At 26.9% G+C, this 16,525-nt stretch overlaps 8 protein-coding genes across 8 annotated transcripts; 3 read left to right on the forward strand and 5 right to left on the reverse strand. All coding sequences in view use genetic code 12, as the record gives it.

The window, feature by feature from the left end:
- Positions 1-52: 52 nt before the first annotated feature.
- Positions 53-1,234, forward strand: STN1 (Stn1p; the record flags this gene model as incomplete). Its single annotated transcript, XM_051760604.1, has 1 exon — positions 53-1,234. One exon carries the CDS (start codon positions 53-55, stop codon positions 1,232-1,234), a length of 1,182 nt encoding a protein of 393 aa, XP_051611745.1.
- Positions 1,235-1,425: 191 nt separating this feature from the next.
- Positions 1,426-1,833, forward strand: RPS24 (40S ribosomal protein eS24; the record flags this gene model as incomplete). Its single annotated transcript, XM_051760605.1, has 1 exon — positions 1,426-1,833. The coding sequence occupies one exon, from the start codon at positions 1,426-1,428 to the stop codon at positions 1,831-1,833; it is 408 nt and encodes a 135-aa protein (XP_051611746.1).
- A 155-nt stretch (positions 1,834-1,988) lies between these two features.
- On the forward strand, positions 1,989-2,696 carry KGF55_005579 (mRNA splicing protein; the record flags this gene model as incomplete). The annotated part of the gene is made up of 1 exon (XM_051760606.1): positions 1,989-2,696. One exon carries the CDS (start codon positions 1,989-1,991, stop codon positions 2,694-2,696), a length of 708 nt encoding a protein of 235 aa, XP_051611747.1.
- Positions 2,697-3,076: 380 nt separating this feature from the next.
- SEC6 (SNARE-binding exocyst subunit) lies at positions 3,077-5,536 on the reverse strand (the record flags this gene model as incomplete). Its single annotated transcript, XM_051760607.1, has 1 exon — positions 3,077-5,536. The coding sequence occupies one exon, from the start codon at positions 5,534-5,536 to the stop codon at positions 3,077-3,079; it is 2,460 nt and encodes an 819-aa protein (XP_051611748.1).
- Positions 5,537-5,610: 74 nt separating this feature from the next.
- On the reverse strand, positions 5,611-7,374 carry KGF55_005581 (uncharacterized protein; the record flags this gene model as incomplete). The annotated part of the gene is made up of 1 exon (XM_051760608.1): positions 5,611-7,374. The coding sequence occupies one exon, from the start codon at positions 7,372-7,374 to the stop codon at positions 5,611-5,613; it is 1,764 nt and encodes a 587-aa protein (XP_051611749.1).
- Positions 7,375-7,669: 295 nt separating this feature from the next.
- On the reverse strand, positions 7,670-10,471 carry KGF55_005582 (uncharacterized protein; the record flags this gene model as incomplete). Its single annotated transcript, XM_051760609.1, has 1 exon — positions 7,670-10,471. One exon carries the CDS (start codon positions 10,469-10,471, stop codon positions 7,670-7,672), a length of 2,802 nt encoding a protein of 933 aa, XP_051611750.1.
- A 1,795-nt stretch (positions 10,472-12,266) lies between these two features.
- On the reverse strand, positions 12,267-12,650 carry KGF55_005583 (uncharacterized protein; the record flags this gene model as incomplete). The annotated part of the gene is made up of 1 exon (XM_051760610.1): positions 12,267-12,650. The coding sequence occupies one exon, from the start codon at positions 12,648-12,650 to the stop codon at positions 12,267-12,269; it is 384 nt and encodes a 127-aa protein (XP_051611751.1).
- A 1,999-nt stretch (positions 12,651-14,649) lies between these two features.
- Positions 14,650-15,726, reverse strand: PPH21 (phosphoprotein phosphatase 2A catalytic subunit; the record flags this gene model as incomplete). Its single annotated transcript, XM_051760611.1, has 1 exon — positions 14,650-15,726. One exon carries the CDS (start codon positions 15,724-15,726, stop codon positions 14,650-14,652), a length of 1,077 nt encoding a protein of 358 aa, XP_051611752.1.
- Between the last annotated feature and the right edge of the window lie 799 nt (positions 15,727-16,525).

Below are 16,525 nucleotides of genomic sequence, written 5' to 3' on the forward strand. Positions count from 1 at the left end.
AAATATTTTTTTTTTGTAACCAAACGCGTTTATCATCAATGACTCTAATTATATGACTGATTGGGGCCCAGGTCAGAATCATATAGTCCTACAAAATGAGAATAAACAATTTTATAGGCCAGAAGTTTTTGGAGAATCTTTAACTTATGATAAGATTGTACCATTATTTATAAATGATATAAAACATTCAGTAAATTTATTTAGAATATATAAACATGTATATTTTCAACTAAGTGATATAATTATGATCAATAATTGGCCAATTAGTAAAGTTGAAATATTTGGAAGAATAGTTGGAGAAATTTATCAACCTGAAAAAGGGTTTGCAAAATTAAATATTGATGATTGTTCAGGTAAAAAACTGATATTTGTTTTAAATATTCCTTATAATTGTATAATTGAAAGCAATATCAAAACATTGCAAGAAAATTATGGTAAATTAGTTATAATCAATGGGTTTTTTCATAATAATAAATTAATAGTGGAGAATCTACGGCTTGAATCTGATGATACTCAATTGGAATTTAAATTATGGAGTGAAAGAGTTGAATTTAGAGAATCAGTTTTGAAAGTACCATGGATTTTCAAACCTGGAGAAAAGATTAATGAACAAAAGGAGATTGTTTATGGATTTAGTCAAAGGGAGTTAGCTCGCAAAGAAGAAAGGAAAAGATTAAGTTTAACACTGGATGATATAACAATGACAAGTGGGATTGAAGATTCTTTGGTGGTGCTTGAAAATAAGATGGTAATAGATTTGACTGACGAACCAGAGGTGATTGAAATTATTGATGAAGATGTTCATCAGAATAAGATCAGATTTGTTAATATGATTAAAGAGTGTTTAATAACAGTGATTGAAAGTTCTTTTGAAGAAATCGCGTTAGCAGATTTAATCAAAAGTGACCCCATCAGTTCCATAATAAACCAATTTGAAGGAGTAGATCTGATAGCTAATAGAATTGGATTATATTTCGAAAAGTCGGATTTATTCACTTTCGAAAATGGAGTAATAGGTAGTTCCAAGTTTGATCAAATGTATCATAATATTTTAAAACATTTGAATGAGAAATCTCTGTTCAATGTTAATAAATATGTCATTCACGTCCAGGAGAAGTTATCAATGCAAAATATAGATCCAAAATTGATAAACTTTATAATCAATTATCTTTTAGTAAATAGGAAAGTACATAAGAAATGGTCTTATCTGAATAATAAATGGATTAGTACATAGTATTACACAAAATAGGAATTCTTTAACCCTAATTTATAAAGTATACACGTGAGTTGCACGCTTACATTACTTACCAATTTTGGTAGCTACTTCCCTAACATTTGAAAAAATGAAATTTTAAATTAATATTACCAGACATAGTCAATCAACTTTATCACCAACCGCATATCCACATAAAATCACAACACAACATGAGTGATTCAGTTACCATTAGAACTAGAAAAGTCATCACCAACCCATTATTATCAAGAAGACAATTTGTCATTGACGTTTTACATCCAGGTAGAGCTAATGTATCAAAAGATGAATTAAGAGAAAAATTATCAGAAATTTATAAAGCTGAAAAAGATGCTGTATCAGTATTTGGATTCAGAACTCAATACGGTGGTGGAAAATCAACTGGATTTGGTTTAATTTATCAATCAGTTGCTGATGCCAAAAGATTTGAACCAACTTATAGATTAATTAGATATGGATTAGCTGAAAAAGTTGAAAAAGCTTCAAGACAACAAAGAAAACAAAAGAAAAATAGAGAAAAGAAAATCTTTGGTACTCAAAGAAAAGCTCAAAAGAAAGCTGCCAAAAGAAATGCCGAATAGATCATTAATTAACTGTATAATACATTTCAAAATCATCTGTAACTTATTTTTTACATCCTTATCATCAATACATAATTAAAAAGGGAATTGCATTGTAGGACAAATAAATCTTTGTCAATTGATTTTTTTTTTTTTGCGTATCTCTTCATCAACTCATGTCTGAAAGAAAAGCTATTAACAAATACTATCCACCAGATTATGATCCATCGAAAGTAGTCAAGCAAAAGAAGAATAAAAATGGGAATCAAACGATAAAGATTCGTATGATGGCTCCATATTCAATGAGATGCTTAAAATGTAATGAATATATCGCGGAGAGAAGATCTTTCAATGCAAGAAAAGAAACAACTGATGAGAAATATTTAAATATAAAAATTATACGGTTTTATATAACATGTCCTGGATGTAATAATACAATCACTTTTAAAACAAATCCGGCTGAAGCTGGTTATACACCAGAAAATGGAGCTGTACGAAATTTTGAACCATCAAAGAAAAAAAGAAAACAAGAAACAAATGATGAACTACTCAAGAGATTAGAAGAAGAAGAAAAAGAAGATCAAAAATATCAATTACTTCAAAAAAAGAGGAAAAATAATCCATTTTGGAAAGAACAAGATGATTCAAATGGTGATGTAATTGAAAAATTTGAAAAGAGATTAATTGAACAACAAAAACAACAACAAGTGAATGAGGAATTGGAAGCTATTCAAAGGCAAATTGATTCAGGAAAGAAAAATCAAATATTGGAGCTTCCGAAAGAAATTGAGAAAACAAAACAATCTATACCAATACCATCCAAAATTACATTAAAAAAGAAAAATTTCATTTCAAATTTAAACTACTCATCAGATAGTGATTAAACTGTATATTTATTTCAAAATTATCAATGTTAAAAACAACAACAAGTGAATGAAGAGGAGGCTGTTCAACGGCATATTGATTCAGAAAGACTAATAAAATATTGAAGCTTCCAAAAGAATCTACGAAACAACAATCCATACCAATACCTTCAAAAATCACATTAAAAAAGAAAAATTTTATATCAAATCTAAATTATTCATCAGATAGTGATTAAAAGGAGCCTATATATTACAAGTAAATGAAGAGTTGGAGGCTAAAATTGATTTAGAAAGACTAATACAATATTTGGGCTTCCGGTAGAAACTACAAAGTCAAAACAATTCCAATACCATTTAAAATCACGTTAAAAAAGAAAATTTCATTTAAACTACTCATCAGCTTATATATTTATTTCAAAATTATCTAGCGTAAGTACAGCAAAATTAGGTGATTCAACTTCAGAATGATATTGTTTTTTCAATTCAATTAATTTTGGTTCTAATTCTTTCCATTGAGATTTTTCCATATCTTTTCTACAATAAACAATTGCTTTTATATAATCAATTGAACAATCATAGAAAACAGGTAAAATATCAGAAGACCATATTGCAGGAATATTATGCATTGGATCAGGACAAGTTGATAAATCTCCAATTTTTTCAATAGCAGATAATGAAGTAAATAAATATTTTAAATCTTTTTTTGTAAATAAATCTTGTAATCCTTCAAAAATTAATTCTGCATCTAATCTTATTCTTGATGCAAATGATTTATATCCTGTTGTTTCTGGATTTATTTTTTTACCATCTCCATATAAAATATTTTCAAATCCAATTTTTAAATAAGAACAAACAAAATTATCTAATAATAGTTGAAATAATTCTTTATAAATTGTATAAACTGAATATGATCTTACTTCTCTCATATATTCAGCAATAGTTTCAGAAATTAATGAAGCCATCATAATTTCTCCTGTTTGTTTTTGACCATCTTCTAACCATTTTTTACTAAATAATTTACCCAACTCTGGATATAAATCATTTATAATAATTTTACAAATTGAATTTGAAATTTTTATAGATAATTCAATTGATGTTTCGGTGGTGTTTTCAAAAGCTGTGGAAATTCTTTGATGATAATTTGAATGAACTTTTTCAAGATAATTTGATTTAAATTTGTCATTGACTATTTCGTTGCTAATTTCGAGAGAATTTGCTAATGCAACAAGGTACTCAATCAATCCTTCTCTTGAAATGTTTCTTTGTTCTTCTGGTGTTAATTCATCAACATTAACAACTGTTGGTTTCTTAGTAAATAATCTCTTTGCTTTACTTTGATTGATCAAAAATTTTTCATTATTAAAAATTGTAAAATATCTATCATTTTCTTCATCAATTATAATTTTAAAATTTTCCATTCTTATATTTGTACATTGACACCAACTTTCAATAACTTCAACCAAGATTTTTGAATATTGTGATTCTGCTGCAACATCTGCTTGTTGTTTTAACATATTTAAAGGAGTTTTAAAATCAGGTAAAACAAATGCAGGAATTTGAATATCAATTTCAGTAATATTATTAAAATTATCTTCTTCTTCAATAGTTTGTTCAAATGGATAAACATCCGGAGCTTTATTTCTTTCAGTAAAAAATTTAGTTTCTTGCTTAATAAGACTTTCATTCCATTCTTTCATTTTAGTGGTTATTGATTTTAAATAATCTTCTAGAACTGAATTTTTTAAATCCTCACCTATTATAGAAGTTGTTTTACCATCACATTGTTTTATGAAAGTTTCAAATTTCTTATCATACAGTAATATTCTCAAAATATCTTCAGCTGGAGGTTCTAAATTTATCATTTCCATTGTAAAATTATGTAACTTATCATAATAAACTTTTTGAACAAATTCATCAATTTTCCAATTTTTGGGAAACAATGGATCTAATATTTGATGAATGAATATAATTTCTTCTTCTAACCATTGTAAATTATCATATAATGCAATTTTATCATTAGAATAAAAATTAATACATTCATTAAATTGAGATTCTAATGATATTTTAAATTTTTCAAAAAAAAATCTCTTGTAGTTTCTTTTCTTACTTCTAAAATTTTTATAATCTTGATTAATATCACTTTTAGCTAAGCTTAAATCATTCATGAGGTCTAATTTTATATCTTGTTGATCTTCCCAAATTATAATTCCAATAACATTATATAAACATGAGTAATTATTATCTCTTGCAGTCTCAGTAATTGACATTATACATTCATTAAGTAGTTCATCAAATAATTTAATTGTGTCCTTCACATTTGATATAATATTTAAAACAATTGATCTTAAATCATCTGATAATGATTTTGTATAAAATTCAAGATAATCTTGAAAATTTCGTATTTGAGTATATCTATAATGAATGAGTAGGAGGTTTGGCAATGGATAAAGTAAATCATTGTTAATTGATTCATATTCTTTTGTTATATCAGTGTTTAATTCTTTTAATAATGGTTTGAGATTTTTAATGTCATTGTATAAACTTGAAATTTGATTAAGTGATTGATTTATTGTTGTCATCTTCCGAATTATTTCATAATCTTTAACAGATGTTATTGATTCATTATGAATTTGTTTTATTTTAGAAACACTTCCTTTTATATCAATCATTTTTTTCATTGTATTATCTAATTGAGCTACATTATCTCTTATTGAATCAATTTGTAATTGAGTTGAAGTTGATAATTTTACATCAATTGCTGATTTTTCTTTAGCAAATTGCTGTCGTATTAATTCTATTTTAGATAAATCATCTTCAGTTTTGATTAGACCACCGATCTTTGATAACGCTATATCACTCATTGGTTATAACTAAAGAAGTTGGTTAAAGAAATCAATCTACAAATATTTTTTCGCTACCAATACATTTTTACTATTTACTGATATCTCCTCTGTTGATTATTTTGATAAGGATTTTGCATCATATTAAAACTTTGAGGAGGAGGCATAAACCACATTGGTTGAGGAAATTGAGGTTGTGGAGCCATTTGAAAATTATATGGTAATGGTGCAGCACCAGTAGGTATTATTGGATTTGGTATAAATGTAGGGGATTTATAAATGGGTGGTCTTGGAAACATTGATTGATAAGGTTCTTCAATTGTTGAATCCCATGTAGGAGGAGTTTGATAAGATTTTTCATATATCACTATTGCACCGTCTGGTGATTTTTTCTTGATTGTGGTGAATAAATTAAATTCAGTTCTGAAAATTTTAATTTTTTCATCTTGTTTTTCTTTTGTTGGTACATTTTGCAAACCACCAAAAAACATTTGTGGAGTAATTTGATGATGTCTTTTATTTGAATTTTGGGATGATATACTTCCATTTGAAGAATATGGTCGACTATTTCCAGGTCTTGGTGATTGGAAAGGTATATTATTTCTTGGTGGTGATGTTAAATTAGCAGGTTTAATAGATGGTGTAAAAGCAGCTGCATTTGGATTTAATTTGAATTTGGATGGTTTTTTTGTTGGGGATGCAGGAGTACTCTTTTTCTCTTCTTCCTTTTTAGTTTCCTGTTTCATTAAAATTTCATCTTGTTTTAATTTATCTTTCGATAATATTGGTAATAAATCTTTTGGCATTTTATGAGGAATTTTAAAATTTGCACTAAATTCTCTTAATGAGTTAATTTCACTTTGAGCATTTAATCTAAATGATTCATTTGGTATAATTGGTTTTGCTGGAATGGAATCAGGTTTCTTTTTTGTTGTTGCAGAACTTGATATAATTGCAGGATCATTATGATATTGAGCAGCTCTTTGACGAGGAGTTGTATATTTTGTTGAATCTGTTGGGAGTGGTTGAGTTGATTGTTGTTTATTATTTAATTTTAAAGCAGCCATTAATTCATCACCTCTTCTATCAACTCCTGAATATTTATCTTCTTCATCCATACCACTATCATCAACTTGTATACCTCTTTCTTCTAAAATATGACGATCATTAGTAAATTGTTTTTCAATTTCATCAGCAATTTTATTTGCTTTTGCAACTCTTTCATGATAATCAGGTGCAGATTTATCAATTCTTGTTGTATATATATGTTCATCAAAAGTACTTTCAACACCAAATTTTTCTTGATTAACTTTAAATTGATCCCATGGTCCCAGTGTATCTTCTAATGATAATTTTTCTAATTCTTCACCTTCTTCAGGTTCCCACTTGACTAAATCTCTTTCTTCATATGATTTTTTAGAAATATCAGAATCAGTTTTAAATTCCTTTTGGTGTTGTTTAATTGGATCATTTATGCTAACAGTAATTTCAAAATCAATTAAATCTTTTGATTGAATAATTAAATTTTCAGGTAATTTATCAAGATTATTTTTTTCATTAATTTTACTTACTAAAGTAGGCTTTTTCAAAACAACTGATAAAGCAGATGATTCAGATAAATCAGTAGCAACTAAAAGTCCTTGATATCTTGATCCATCAGTAGTTGTAACTATAATTGTTTTACCAATTGATTTAGCCATTAAGAAAATTAATCTATCATCACCTAACTCCCCGAGATCTGTTTGTGGTGAAGTTGAAGCTATGGTTGTACCTACATTAGTACTACTATTATGACGTGAACTAGAACGACGATGACCATTCTTACTATTTGTTCGATTAGCTTGTTGTTGACTTTTCATGACTTTACCGAATAATTAAAAAAAAAAAATTGAAAAAAAAAAAAATCACAAAAGAATTACAACCTAGTATTGATTAATGGTAATGGCAATGCTGATAATAGGTAAAGAACGTGATGGGGGATTAGTTACTCTTGATTGAGTAAATTTTGGTTAGTTGTCTATTTGATTTAGACTTTGGTTAAGGCTTGTAAAATAAGTTTTATTTATTTTTATTTTTTTTTTGACTCCAAGTGTATACGAGAGATAAAGAGAACATTTTAGAATTAACTATGGCTGTTTGCAAATAAAATATAGATTAATTTCCATGATATTCATTAATATCATCAACTAAACTATTAGTACAAGGTTCCATTTTTATAGATTCAAAAGTAACTGTTGTAACTTCATCATTTTTAAGGTTTGGTTCTTCTAAATCATCTTTTTTTGTATCATCATTACTACTTGATTTTTCTTCCTCTTCTTCATCTTCTTCTGTTGAATCATAATATAAATTCCCTGCAGTTTCATCATCTTCAGAATTATCATAAAATTGAATTTGATTAGTATCTCCATTAGCCTTAAAATTCAGATTTTTTAATATTGATTTTTTTTTATTATTTTTTGATTCTATATTTTCTAATTTTGTTATAAGATCTTGTTGATCATAATTATTATTTAATCTATTTAATCCAATATATGAATTTTTTAGAGATCTTGATCTTGAAGAAGGTAAATTAGCTTTATCATTTTTAGAAATTGATTTTGATGAATTTGTATTTGAATTTGAAGTTTCTGATGATCCTATTATTAAATCTTTATTATTTTTGTTGTGACCACCACCAAGATTATTTTCAAAATTCCCTGAACTTCTTGTTTTTCTAATCTTTTGTCTACTTCCCTTTTCGTCTACATAAAAATTATTCATTTGTGCTAATGCAGTTGATGAAATTCCTTTTGGAATGTTACCCTTTTTTGGAGTTGTTGCACCACTTAAATGATTTTTCAAATCTACAGATACACTTTCTGATTCAGTTGCACTCATTGAATTTCTTTTTGATCTAATACTATTACTTCCACGTTTATGTGATGAAGTTGTATTTGAAGTAGTATTATGACGTTGTACACCTTGAGGTCTTTTTTGATATGTCTTTATAGGAGTATTTGGAGCAGTATTATGAGAATTTTCAATTTGTGGTGGTGAATTAACAGTTACATTATTAGTTGTGTTTAAAGTATTTAAAAATTGTTTTGGTCTATAATACAGTTGACTTCTCTTGATGCTACTATCTTCTCCAGATTGAGTAATTCTATTATTTGAAGAAGTTATAATTCTACCTCTTAAAATAGTTATAGCTTTATCTAATGCAAATTCAACACTACAATGATTATGTATTATTGAGATTTTTGGCCATGAAGCTTTTGCACCACGACATATGAAATCTAATAAAAAATCAGGATTTGGATTTTCAAATAATTTTGTAAAATCTGTTACTTTATATTCAGGTAAAATAGTTATATCTCCAGAATAATTTTGTGATAAAATTGAAATAATTTTATTTGATAAGTTTTTCGAAATATCTAATTCACTCATTAATTGTAAATAATGTATTGCTTCACTTGATACAAAATCATAAACATTATTAAGTAGGTGTTTTAATTTATAACTTAATTCATTTTCAACTTCACCTCCAATATTACTTACTGATATTTTTAAAACTGGTACAACATGAGGATTTACTTGAACAGCAATTATATGATCAACATTAAACATTTCAGATAATCTTGTTATTGGTAAATCATTATCTACTGAACCATCAACAAATTTCATTGATTCATCATTATTCCATTCATGAATTTCATTAGTTTTTGTATTTTTTTCATATACTGAACTTGATGGAAAAACTCCTGGTAATGAACTACTTGCACAAACAGCTGACCAAATTAAACAATTTGGTGCAGTTATATAATTTAATAATCTTGTTTGTTCATGTAATGATGCTGGTGATACTGTAATATTTAAAATTTTACCAGTTCTATTATAAGCTTCTCTAAAAGTTAAATCACCTAAAAATCCAATCATTGTTTCTTGTAAACCTTCAATATCAAATATAGTTCCATATTTAATTAAATGACCTAAATACATCAAAATACTTTTAAAACCAGTTTTTGAACCATTTTCATTAGAATCTCTTTCAGTTATATCAAAAATATTAAAATTTCTTTGAGCTATAGTTTTTAATAATTCTATAGTTTCTTCATTTGTATGACAACATAATATACTTGCAACAATAGAACCAGCTGATGATCCACTTATAATTCTTGGTAATAAATTTGCTTCAAATAAAGTTGCTAAAACACCAATATGAAAAATTCCAAAAGTACTACCACCACTTAAAACTAAAGCAGTTCTACCAATATTTTTTCTTGTTTGTATTAACATTCCTAATAAATATCTATCATTTAATCTATTTTTGGGGTCTTCATTATTATTCTCCACCAAGTAATTTAAAGATAATTGACATTCCACCAAATATTCTTCTATTAATTTTTTTGTTCCAACATATGAATGTCTATATAAATTTGAATCTCCCATATTACCTAAATTTCTAACCCAATTTGTTCTAATATAATATAATAATAATTTAAAATTATTATTTAATCTTGCATTTTTCATTAAAGTTAAATGATTATAAATTAAATTATAATCATAAATATCCGATTGTGGATCACTTTTCCAAGTATTATTACCTAATAATTCATCTAATTTTAAAGAACATTCAACCCAATCTTTATAATTTCTTGTTGATTTTTGAAATTCTAATAATTCATTTACAATTTTAGTTTTTTCATCAATTTCTGGTAAAAATCTACCAATTATTGGCATAGTTCTTAAATTAAACCATGATTTAATTCTTAATTTTTCTTCTCCATTTTCTTCATTATCTGCCGATGATGATGATGAGGAGGAGGAAGATTTTAATACATATTGATTATTTTTTGGATGTATTTCTATATATTGATCAAATAATTGATGTATAACTGTATCTACAGACGGTGATGTAATTAATGCATTTGTTGCACTATTTATTGGTGATATTATTTTTAATTCAGAATCCATTCATATATATTAGTTGATAGAATGAGAAGTTTTGAATATGGAAATGTAGTAGGTTTATATATTATATAATGTTGACAGGTGAAGTGTAAATAAAGTTTATTATGGTCGTAAACATAACACTTTATGTTTATACTGTTGTTAAGAGAATATATTTTAATGCTGGTAGAATGATTACTTTATATATTTATCACAAGATATTCTTTTTGTGTATGATTATAATGAAATGAATGATTAAAAAAACGAGAAGAAATTTGAATTTTCTGGGGTATAAACGAGAAACTTAGGGCGAGACAGCTTAGTCGATTCTGTTCGAATTTATGAGCTGCATCGACCAGTTGGGTTCATTTCCATCGACCAGTTGAGCTCATGATTGTTAACCTGAAAATGTTGCCAAAATTCAAAAAAAAAAGATCAATTTATATAAAAACGACGGTGTTACCAATTTCATGTTCACCGTCCATTTAGAAGGGAAAAAATGTTAAAATTTCACAATCTCAGTGAATTAATGTTGAGTATAACCCAACAGCCTCTGAAAAGATAACTGAATGTAATTTGTTAACATCCTTTCAGCCAAAAAAGAGTGTGCAGGGTTTATTCTACTTTATTTATTCAAAATCCATGAACAAAAAAAGCAGGCATTGCCAATTCTACATTGACCGTTCCATCAAATACATATAATAATTTTGAAATTTAGTAAGCTAGATATGTATTTAAACCCTATGACCTCTGATAACATAATTGAATGTTATTTGTTAGTAGACTTTACTCAAATAATGAATTTGTAGGCTTACATTGATTATTGATTTATGCAAAATCAAAAATCGATGGAAGAAATCGAAGGTGTCGCAATTGAAGTGAAATCCAACGCTTGAAATTTTCGTTTCAAGAAAATAATTCTGAGAATAGACCAACAACCTTGGAGAACATATCTGAATGTAATTTAGTAGCAATTTTTTCGCAAATGATGAGTTTAAATGTTTTTGTTAATTATTTTTAAAGCTTATTTGTTTAAAATTGTTGCAAAATAGTTGCAAAAAATTAATGTATTCTAGACTTTCTTCCATGTAACCCTCCAAATGCAATCAATTCATTAACAATTGGACATCATACAAAATTTTGATTTTACGTTAGGTATAAAAGCATTGTCTCAAATAGTTAGACTTACTTCACCTACTTACATTTTAACAAATTACTAATTGGATATACTAGTGTATGGAGGGGTAGTGTTTTTGTGTAATGTATTTGTTAAACCCGATATTGATAGATGTATCTTGACTTCACAGTTACTCCCAATCAGAAGTTGGTTTATTCGAAGAAGCTGAAACAAATTCCTTAGAAGAAGCTTTATAGTTCAAATCAACAATTGAAATCTATGATTGCAAAGAGTAAAATCCATTTATACCACCTCTAATGATCTTTTGACCAATTCTACCATCTATTGATAATTGTTCGATCTGCTCGACAAGAAGCGTCATACGTTTCAATTGAATTTAGGATGAAGACGAAGAAATCAATGAATGATATTGTTGTTGATATTGACGTTATTGTTGTCTTCAATACAAAGATTGAATTTAAGGTCAAACAATTATCGAAAGTGTTTCGTCTTTATCAAGATTGAAAAAGCCTGAAATCTCATTGACTCTAGGATCTGCCCATCTCCAACATGTAATAATAAGGGAAATAATAATCATAAGTAGAGCCTAAACTTTTATAGATTCAATTGTAATTTTGTTATATATTTACTTCATTACTTTAAATAACTATAAGACTTTAAATAAAAGATAAGAAAACTTATTTATAATTTAGCTCTTGGATCTAATTGTTTAAAAACTGATTCAATAGCAGTTGCTTTCATCATATTACCTTTAACTTTTAATTTACCATTCATAAATAATTTTTGACCATTTGCTTTACCATTAGCTAATTTAACAAAATCAACATCTTTTAATAATAATTGAACATCTCCTTTTGGTGGAGGACCATCAGCTTTTTTAATAGTACCTTCTTTTTTTAAATCTAAAACCCAAGATTCTTCTTTACCTTCTTTATTTTTTAAAGTTATTATAATAATAGCATTAACACCTTTAATAGCTTTTTCAGCAGCTGATTTATCTTGTAAACCATCAGCTAATTGTTTTAATAATGGGGAGGCTTGAAATCCTTCTGCTTCGACTGACATATTTGATATTGGTTTAGTTTTGAAATTGAATTGTTGTATGAAAAGAAAAGTATTGAAAAGTTGAATGAAAAAAAAATTAAGGGAGAGAGATTTCAATTTATATAAATAATTACTTAGTTAAGTTAATACTAATAGTATTATTATCATATGAAATATTATATTAACAGTAACACAGAATAGACTAATAATAATTTTTCGTTCAATTTATAAAATGTGGGGGAAGAAATTTAGAGTAGAGATATATCAAACCTAACGGAAATTAATTCATCATACATAAAATTATACAATACAATATTAAATACTAAGATAGGTATCAATTTGGTAGATTACTATTTCATCATACAGCGGACTTTTGACAAAAGTACCATAGCAATCAGTGTTTTATCACAGATCTGATTGACATTTGAAATTCAAAAGATATTTCAACTTTTGTATCTTTTAAAAACTTGATTTCTAATATAGAAACACAAAGTATAATTTTTCAGATTTTTGTCTATTGTATATACTCCTCCTTCTCTATAACTTTATAACTACGATAGCTCGGACTATAAGTTTTTACAAATTAAGGTACAACAATCAAACAAAATAGATCAGAAACTAACTTTTCTACAGAGAATTTTACAATTCTGTTACACCTTGAAAGTACAAAAATCTTTTTCAAGATTGTTGGGTAACTATGATGTTTCAACCTCTCTAGTTCAGAGAAACAAATTTTATCCGTCGTAGAGTAGATGCATCTAACACAACGACCATAAGACAATTCGCACCAAGGCTATATTTGTTTCATGGAAAATTCTGAAACATCAACTATATTTTACTAGCTTAGTATAAAAATGGAGTTATTTTAGTTGGTTTTACGATTTTCTTTCACTATAACAATACCTCGGTAAGGAAAAATATTGGAGTTCTCTGCTAATAATAATAATTTTATTATCTCCTTCATAATATTTCACTTAATTACTATATGCAGTAAAACGGTAATAATCAATAATATTTGGTAGCTTTTAAATCCTTAACTATTGAAATTGATTTGACTTTGTAGGAATCTCAATTTGAGTTCGATTGAACTTATTTAACTACAAAGATAATTAATGGGCAGAGCTAGGTCAATTGAGGATCAAACTACTTATTTATTTTTTTACCAAAGTCTAAAAAATCAGACGGGTTTAACAATCAATCATGGAGTAATGATGTAATTAAATTCTGTGTAGCAGGTTTACGCCGCACAACTACTACAATTAGTCAAAACATATTTTTTCTCCTTTATGCAGTACTTATCTTTGTAAAAAATGTTGAATCTAATCACACTACTCTTAACTAACAACTACTTATCATCATAGACTATCTCACTAATTAACAAGAATGTATTTTTCATCTTTTGTAAAAATACCGCTTGTCTTTCTGAATAGTTTCGTTTGAAAATATCTTGATATGGGAGCTTAAAGTACTTTCAACTATGGAGAAGTTTTCGAAACTTTTCAAAAAATGATTAAACAATGTTTATTTGAAAGGTGAAAAAAAAATAAAATTTCCAATCACACTGTTATTAGTCAATTATTAGATTGCTAGATATCACTATTAAGTTCTCCAACTGGTACTTTAAAGGTGATATAACGATAACTTAATCTCAAAAAAAACTTCTTGATTTGACAAATATGGATGAATCAGTTATCAGAATAATGGATATTGATGTTGAAACAATTGATGAGAGTTTTAAAAAGTGTTTTCACTTGTATTCACTTGTATAAACCATTTTCTCAGTAACTCTTGCATATTTAATCAACAAAGAATTTCATTTCAAAGTGAAATTGAAAGTTACTTAATGAAATATATAAGGGCCAGTGAGAAAATGGTTTATACAAAGTCACTCAATAGAGATTCTCAAATTTGTTTTAAAATTATTTATTTATTCAAAAATCTCGTTATTTAATTCTTTTAATTCATTATGATCATTATAATTACACTTACCACTACCACTATCTCCATCATCATCATTAAATCATAAAAAGTAATCTGGAGTTTTTCTTGTAACTGTTGGTTCACCAGGTCTAACTGATGGATCATATTGTAAAAATTGTCTATTATGTTGTTCATCAACTTCCATTATTGCAGCTTGATTACCACATCTATAACAATAATTTGGTGCACTAAAAATAGTAACAACACTTTCTTGATGACTCCAAGAAAAACCTTCCATTACTAATTGATGAGCTCTTGCAATTAATGATAAATCATTTGTATGATTAAATTGTTCTGAAATATCTTGACCAAATGTAAATCCTGCACCTCTTGGTGATATACCCCAACCACCTCTATCATCAGGATCAGACCATAATAAATCACACATTGGACCTTCATGAGGAACTTCTTGAATTCTATTTAATTCTCTTACTTGATCAATTGTTTCAATCATTGGTGATAAACCACCATGTAAACAAAATACTTTATTATCAACTAATGCAGTAATTGGAAAATAATCAAATAAATCAGTAAATAATTTCCATACAGTTGCTGAACCATATTTTCTTAAACATTCATCATAAAATCCATAAACTTGAGTAATTTGTCTTGATTCATGATTACCTCTTAATATAGTAATTCTATTTGGATATCTAACTTTCATACAAACTAAATAACTAACAGTTTCAACTGAATAATAACCTCTATCAACATAATCTCCCATAAATAAATAATTTGTATCAGGACATGGACCACCAATTTTAAATAATTCCATTAAATCATGAAATTGTCCATGAACATCTCCACATATTGTTACTGGTACATGAACTGGTTGAACATTTTCTTCAAATTGTAAAACTTCTATTGCCATTTCACATAATTTTTTAACATCTGATTCTGCTAATGGTTCACATTTTGATAGTTTTTCAATCCATTCATCTAATTGATTTATTGATTGATTATTTAATTGTTTTGTTGAGGAGTTATTGGATTTTGATTCTTTGTTTGCGGTTGTTGTTGTATCTTTTAGTTTATTACTTGATTTTGTAGGTATATTACTTTCATAAGAAGTTGAATCTTCAACATCTTCCATTGGTACATCAGTATCTAAATCCATTTTGATCTTTTTGTATATTTGTATGTGTGTGTTTGATTAAAATTTATTTTCTTCTATTAATAATGATTCCAGAACAATTATAATAGAAAATATAAACCTAGTGAAGATTTTATATGATTGTATTATTAAGATATATTAAAAAAAAATGCAAATTTAAATGAATTGAAAATGAGGTTTAAAAATTCAAATTAATAATTGTGGTTATTGATTGATTAGTTTGAAAAAATGTTCTTCCCTACGTGTATATGTATTGTGATATATCAAAGAAAATGCAAAATGTAAACAGTAGAATTGATTGACTTTTGATTAATTGTTTATATATTTGATTATATCTATTGTACTTGTTAGTTGATTGAATTGATTGTTGTTTTTCTAATCTATTTATTGATGGAATTTTTTATTTCCATAATTAATAATTTTATTTGATCGTTGAATTTTTTTTTACTATGACAATAATATTCTTAACTAAGTAATATAGTATCAAGTGATGCTACCAGTTCGTATTGCTTTATTTGTATATTATTTAATCGTGAAAATTACACTACTTACTAACTAAAGTAGTTACGTCACATTTCATAATTTTATGAAACTTCAAGATTAACTATGAGGACTCGACATCAATCATTTAAATATATCATTATATCTCTTCAGTCAAGCTTAATTAATTGAAGAATGAAATTGAATTGTCGCAGCTACACCACATTTCTGATTGCGAAACGTTTGTGAAATACAATGCTTTCCACTCACTTCCCAATGTAGCATCGTTGCTCAGTTTGAACTCAGGCATTAGCCCCGTCTG

The sequence above is a fragment of the Candida pseudojiufengensis genome, assembly GCF_024610245.1.
Source record: "Candida pseudojiufengensis strain CBS 10847 chromosome Unknown scaffold23, whole genome shotgun sequence".
NCBI classification, from domain to species: domain Eukaryota; kingdom Fungi; phylum Ascomycota; class Pichiomycetes; order Serinales; family Debaryomycetaceae; genus Lodderomyces; species Lodderomyces pseudojiufengensis.